Source organism: Hypomesus nipponensis, chromosome 2 (assembly GCF_054491055.1).
Source record: "Hypomesus nipponensis isolate SF chromosome 2, ASM5449105v1, whole genome shotgun sequence".
NCBI lineage: Eukaryota > Metazoa > Chordata > Actinopteri > Osmeriformes > Osmeridae > Hypomesus > Hypomesus nipponensis.
This window is the reverse complement of record NC_140362.1, coordinates 22,178,018-22,185,000: the sequence shown is the minus strand read 5'-3', so window position 1 is coordinate 22,185,000 and position 6,983 is coordinate 22,178,018. Positions and strand designations below refer to the sequence as shown.

Sequence of the window (6,983 nt, the reverse complement as noted above, 5' to 3'; positions counted from 1 at the left end):
CTTTCTCTCCTCTCTCTCTCTCTCTCTCTCTCTCTCTCTCTCTCTCTCTCTCTCTCTCTCTCTCTCTCTCTCTGTCTCTCTCTCTCCTCTCTCTCTCTCCCCCCTCTCTCTCTGTCAGTACCTGAGCCTGCTGCGAGGCTGTGAGGGCTACAATGAGATCATGTTCCCTCACTGCTCCTGTGACTCTCGCCGCAAAGGCCACGTCATCACGTCCATCAGCATCCAGCACTTCAAACTGCACGCGTGCACAGAGGAGGGCACCCTCGAGGTACGGCCTGGGCGTGTGCGTGTGCAGTGTGCGTGTGCAGTGTGCGTGTGCAGTGTGCGTGTGCAGTGTTTATAAACAGTCACATCCCTTGTACATGTGTGTTGCATGTGTGCTCTCCAGAACCAGGTGATTGTGTTTGAGTGGGGGGAGATGCAGCACTGGGACACTGATGAGGAGGGCATGGCCTTCTGCTTCCAGTACGCCAGGGGAGAGAAGAAACCTCGCTGGGTCAAAGTCTTTACCCCCTACGTCAGTCCCTCTCACACACACACAGGTGTTAACTACACCTACACAGGTGATATGACGCATTACAGCTCACAGAAAACTCATGTTGTTTTTTCTTCTTTGTGTTCTGTGGCGCGCGCGTGTGTGTGTGTGTGTGTTGGGTCCCAATACCTGGCCTCCAGTTTAACTACATGCACGAGTGCTTTGAGAGAGTCTTCTGTGAACTCAAGTGGAGGAAAGAGGTGAGGGACTGTGTTCCACTCTGCTCTTTAAGCCACAATCACCAGATATGACCTCCTCCATTCCCAGACTCATTCTTTCTCTCTCTCTCTCTCTCTCTCTCTCTCTCTCTCTCTCTCTCTCTCTCTCTCTCTCTCTCTCTCTCTCTCTCTCTCTCTCTCTCTCTCTCCTCTCTCTCTCTCTCTCTCTATCCTCTCTCTCTAGGTGGAGGAGGAGGTTACAGACAAGGACAACAAGAACTGCAGCAGAGATGGTATGTGTAGTAAGGTAAGGCTTTGCCTGCCTCTGTCTTAGTTACGACCGCAGCAGGAGCCTGTGTGTGTGTGTGTGTCCACTGCTGTGTCCTGAACCAGGTCTCTCTCGCTGCAGAATATCTTCCAGCTGTTGAGACACAGAAGGGATGGAGACACCTAGGAGGAGAGATCATCACGTCCTAAAGCTTGTCTTCCTGCCCTGTGTCCATCTCCACCACAACCATCCATGCACTACCACAGCATCACCACACGAACCCACTAGAGACACTAACACTGCTGGAAACTACAACCTCCACAGCGCACTGGGCCAGTCTAGACCAGAAACACTCCCACTACACATCTGTAAGCACTGACTTTACAGAACACCCCTGTTAGTGGTCCATAGTTTCATCCAGCTGCCTGATACAAGCACACCCCTGACCGTCACATCAGGGTCCATGTCTGGAGAGGCCTTGTGACAGGAGGAACGAGGCCTGAGGACGTGTTGACCTCTGCTGCTGGACTGAGCGCTGCGGAAGACAAGAACAACAGGATGAATGGAGGGAGACAGGGCAGGAGCAGAGCTCTGCTCCTCACGGTGCAGGGTCTGAGGAGGGAGACAGGGCAGGAGCAGAGCTCTGCTCCTCACGGTGCAGGGTCTGAGGAGGGAGACAGGGCAGGAGCAGAGCTCTGCTCCTCACGGTGCAGGGTCTGAGGAGGGAGACAGGGCAGGAGCAGAGCTCTGCTCCTCACGGTGCAGGGTCTGAGGAGGGAGACAGGGCAGGAGCAGAGCTCTGCTCCTCATGGTGCAGGGTCTGAGGAGGGAGACAGGGGCTTTCATGTTTGTGTCTGGGTGTCATGGGAACTGGGCTGGCAGACAGACGGAAACAAGAGCCCAATTTAAATAGAAATCAACTGATCCACACAGATACACTGGCAGACTGGCAGCAAATGGACTGAAAACCCCCAGATAGGGAGCAAGCATGAGGGCGTGTACAGAAGAGAGAAGGCTGTTTTTAGTTCAGAGTTGAACTGTTTTCAGAGTTCATTCTGCAGCTGTGTGTTAGTCGGAGCGGAATCTGAACCAGCCCTTGAGCTCCTGCTTGAGTGACACGCTCTCTCGTTCAGTGTTGTGTTACACGACGTGTGTGGAGACACGCTGTATCAACAAACTGCTAAGCACTTTTCCACTCTTCTGAGGACCACAGCAGTAACAGGCTGGCTTGACTTCTGGCAGGTGTTGAGCAGGATGTTCTATTGTTATGGTATATTGTTATGTTATATTTGCAGTTAGTTTATGTTTTTCTTTTTCAGTAAGGACAGTTAGACACTGTGTGATGTAAGACCAGGCCTAATGATTGAAGGTTTAGAATCCATGGAGACAATTTGGACTTATCCATCTTAAATTTTTATGATACAAATAAGGCTGTTTAAAATGGCCTTGCTAGAATATAAAGATTTTTTTTTAATGTGACTTAGAGATGCAATCCATTTCCTTTACTACTGCAGATTCATCGTGAACATATAGGTCCACTTGCATGTGGAAATCAGGCATATTTACCTCAAGTTATTTTACAATGCACTATGGTGGACTTGCAGTACTTGATATGACCAGCAGGGGTCTTCCTCTCACCGCCACCTCCCTGGGAAGCAGTAACTCAGAGTGCAGTGCTCCCATGGGTCCAGCCTCCACTGTGATTTAGAGACAGGCCGCCTTTCATGAGCAGCATTCTGCTCTGTTCCGGGGTGTCAAATTTCTCCCTCACTGGAGAGCCTGGTGCTGCATGATGACATCACTCCAAACCCTGCATTCAGCTCCTGGCTCTGGTGGATGATGTCATTCAGCTCCTGGCTCTTGTGGATGATGTCATTCAGCTCCTGGCTCTGGTGGATGATGTCACCTTCGAGAGGTAGACATGTTGGATTTTGTTTGTGTTGACTGAAGTCTGTCCTGTTGAGAACTGGACTGTTGAGGTTTGAAGGATGTCAAGTTGAATGTTTTGAGCCCAATTGATGTGTCTGCACTTCAGAATGTTTGACTGAGCGGTTTCTACTGGCTGAAATACATGGGACTTGGTGGACTGCCATTGGCCTGTGTTCCCACCAATCATGTTCTCTTTCTCTTTTCCTGATGTTTTATTTATTTTAGAAAATAGCTAAGCAAACTCGACATCTCCTATTGTACAGTATTTCCACCTGTCGAATGGTTTGGCTTGGATAATCATGCAAAAAGAAAAGAAAGTTGACATACAACAGCTGGTTTGTAATGTTGAAATGTAAAATCTAAAAATGAAGTTGTTTGGTGATGACGCTTACTGTAATAAATTGTAACATATTCTTTTAAATAAAAATTGATTTATTGATGCAACACTCATGTTATCTCTTGTTGTGTGTAGCGCCTCATCAATCGTTCTTTACACGGCTCCAGGTTGTCTCCAACTTAGTGAGAGACTGTTGCTCTACCTTTGTGAATAGATGTCTTTTAGAGCCAAGTTACAGAGAACATAGTTCTCTTCTTCCTCTGCAAGTGGGGCATTTATCACACTTAACACTGATCTGAGATTCTACCAGTGGTCTCTTCTTCTGGCCATGTACCGATCTCTCTCTCTCCCCCCATCTCCCATTTTCTCTCTCCATCCTCCTTCTCCCTCTAATATCTCAACTCCTTAATGAGATCTGGGAGACAATTATCCATCGGACAGTAGAATCGCTGCTCCACATCGATCCACGAGGAGCCTTCTACTGCCAGTAATTAAAAGCTATTGATTGTAGGTGTGGGATATTATAAAAGTACAGCTGTCTTCTTAACAGGCACAGAGACAGAGATTCTTCTGTCTTCACAAAAAGAGGGCTGTGCTATGTCTATAACACATTTTTGTATTTTAAATGGTTATATTTGTAAGGTTCAAGTTACAGTACTGCTCCCACATTTCTTAAACATTAATCAAAATATTCTTTGCACCATTTTGTTGTTTGAACATTGCATATGTAATTATGCTTTGGCACTGAAAACAATTTCAGAAAACACTGTCATGCCAGTAAAGCTGTTTGTATTGAAATTTAATTGTATTCAAAGGGGATCAATGCTGGTTAATCGTTTGTCTCACTTTACCAATTGATCACACTGCATACCCAAATTCACAGACATTTGTTCTCAAATGAGTAAAGCGGCTGTGTGATGAATGGAACAAATTTGTTGAAAGCAGATGTCAGAAATATTTTACATCAGAATGAGTCAACACATTAACTGATAATTGAACAGCCTCCCAGATATTACACTTGCACTAGGTTGAATGCTTTGAACGATTGCCAGATAATCTTCTTTCAAGCCTCTTCTCTCCCGCTCGTCCTCTTTCCACCTGACCGAACACAATAAAAATGTGACGGCGCTGCAATTTTCACATGAACCGTTCTGTGTGTGCATGTGTCTGAGAGAGAGAAACAGAGAGAGAGACAGAGAGAGACAGACAGAGAGAGAGACAGACAGAGACAGACAGAGAGATACAGAGAGAGAGACAAACAGAGAGACAGAGAGAGAGACAGAGAGAGAGACAGCGAGACAGAGATAGAGACAGAGACAGAGAGAGAGAGAGAGAGAGAGAGAGAGAGCAGGAGAGAGAGAGAGAGCAGGAGAGAGAGAGAGAGAGAGAGAGACAGAGAGAGAGAGAGAGAGAGAGAGAGAGAGAGAGAGAGAGATGCTGTGACAACTGCATTGGGACTGACGGTCTGCAGTAGGGTCATCTAGTTCAAGATTAAAGTCTGAGTGTGTGTGTGTGTGTGTGTGTGTGTGTGTGTGTGTTGCTAACTGCAGTCACCTGACAGAGACTGCAGTCCTTGCCTTAAACGATGGTGCATTCGCTGCAGTGTCCTCCAACGCGCGCGATCATTTGCATTTGCGCAAAGATGGCAAAAGTACATATCCTTTACTCTAGTTGATGTACAGACTCTAATGTTTAAAAAGACTATTGTAAAAGTTGAGTAACACAAGTTAAAGTAAAGAAGTGTGGGCTCTGACATATGCATGAGAGAAAGAGAGAGAGAGAGGGAAAGAGAGAGGGAGAGAGAGAGAGGGAGGGAGAGAAAGAGATAGAGAGACCTGTTTTAGTGTCACACTTAGAGTAGCCAACTTTGTCAGATGAAGTACGGGACAAACCCGTAGGCCTGCCGCAGCAGTGCAGATATGGTTTTGTGTGAATACAGTGTATTGTTTTAAGCAATTTACTCTTGTTTGTTGTTTGCACTATCCCTACACTGCTGTAATCCTGCAAAGTCCCCATCCTGGGACTAATAAAGGATTATATTATCGTATCTTATAATAATAGATAATTGGCTATATATGCACACGACAGTGATACGGTCTAGACCATTGGCGGAAATCCCGGGGGGGGGACAACAACCCAGTCCTGGGAAAAATATGATTTGTCCCCCCCCCCAATAAATCACTGTAAACATAACTATGTAATTTTAATATTTAATATAAATAATATGCTATGAAAAAACTTAGCTGATTAAGGACACAATGGCGCTTTTTAAAATATTTTGTGTATATACAGTAGTAATTTTGGTGTCCCTCTCAGGAATTGCTCTTGAGAAAATGTCATATCATTGTCCCCCCCAAAGTTGATAGCAGATATTTGCCACTGGTGTAGAACTTCTGGTGAACCAAGAACGTGACTATTAATAACCAATACAGGTTTTTAACTGGATTGCTCTCGTTGCCCTACACTCAGATGGTTTGGCTTCTTGCTTTTGACTGATATCGACTGATAACAGGAAGCGCTCACAGAGATCTCTGCCGTTTCCAGGTGTTTGTTTGAAACTGAGAAATACATGTTATATTACATTATCTATAGGGAACAAATATGACAGACCAACTGTTTATCTGTTAACATGAACGACTCGCAGGCACGCTGACAATCAGATAATTCAGTACATTATATTGTTTTACATTTATGGTTACAATTACATCGTATTATAGCGTAGCTAAGAATGGCTAGTTAGCCTACCTAATTTTACGTAAGAAAGTACAGATATTTGTATAAAAAATGCAAGGCATGAAAGTAAAAAGTTGTCCGAAAAAATTATAGTGAAGCAAAGTACTGATACCAGAAAAATCTACTTCCCATATCTACATACGTTCCGCGTAACAGCTTGTGTGCTGTGACAGTACTGTACCGTTGGCTCCAGGTCAGGGACAGTGACACTGTGAAATACATTAAACTATGGAGCTATCGATGACGACACACTAGAGTACCTATTCATTTAAAACAAGGGAGCTAGAAACTGCAGTCAGTCCCTGGGAAGTGAACATTTAACATCAACTCATTAAATAATACATGCATGCAGCTCCCATTGGTTTATTTCAAGGGGGCTATTATCCAATTATATACTATCTCCTAGTAAATGGGCTACAGTTACTTTAATGTCCTCAATAAGAACATTTGTCTTGCAGTAATGAGTCGGGCACCAAACACCAAAACACCTAAGATCTATGGCTCTCTTAGCCAGAAGGGAGGTTTGGGAGTAAGGAGGAGAGGGAGAGGGAGAGCAAAGTTAATTGTAACTTCTTTAGAGCCAATGAATCCCTCCCCTCGTCCAATCCATGCCTCCTCTTCATCCACCCCCCTGCTCCTCCTCCCTGTTAACGACCAATCAGTTAAAACCCGGTTCTCTTTACATTCACACGCTCAGCACTTCTTTACTCTCCTCCCTTTCTTTCAGTTGCTCCCTCTCTCTTCCATCCTGTTTTACTAACTCACTCCTTTATCTCTGAATATCTGCACCTCTCTCAATCTCTTCCTCCAAGATTTCTGCTCTATGAATTTCTTTGCGTCTCTCTCCCTTTTGACATCTCTACATTCCTCTTCTTTTTTTCTGTTTTTTTTTTAACTGTCACTCATGCACGACCCCTTCTTCTCACCCCGCTCGCTGGCTGCCTTGCTCCTTCTGTCTCTCGCTCTCATCTGCCACGGTTTGCTCAGTGGAAAGCTATCCAGAGAAAAACAAGGATCCGTGAA

General features: G+C 45.1%; 1 protein-coding gene across 2 annotated transcripts in view; it reads left to right on the top strand.

The window, feature by feature from the left end:
* Nucleotides 1-3,334, top strand: part of snx27b (sorting nexin 27b) — a 13,182-nt gene extending 9,848 nt beyond the window's left edge. The window contains exons 9-13 of one of the 2 annotated variants that reach the window (XM_084668982.1): nucleotides 119-268; nucleotides 389-517; nucleotides 676-735; nucleotides 938-986; nucleotides 1,103-3,334. In XM_084668982.1, coding sequence (XP_084525108.1) covers nucleotides 119-268; nucleotides 389-517; nucleotides 676-735; nucleotides 938-986; nucleotides 1,103-1,170 — 456 coding nt within the window. In that variant the 3' untranslated portion in view covers nucleotides 1,171-3,334. Of the gene's footprint in view, nucleotides 1-118; nucleotides 269-388; nucleotides 518-675; nucleotides 736-937; nucleotides 1,001-1,102 lie in introns of both variants that reach the window. The other variant, XM_084668983.1, reaches the window with a different exon arrangement.
* Nucleotides 3,335-6,983: the final 3,649 nt, after the last annotated feature.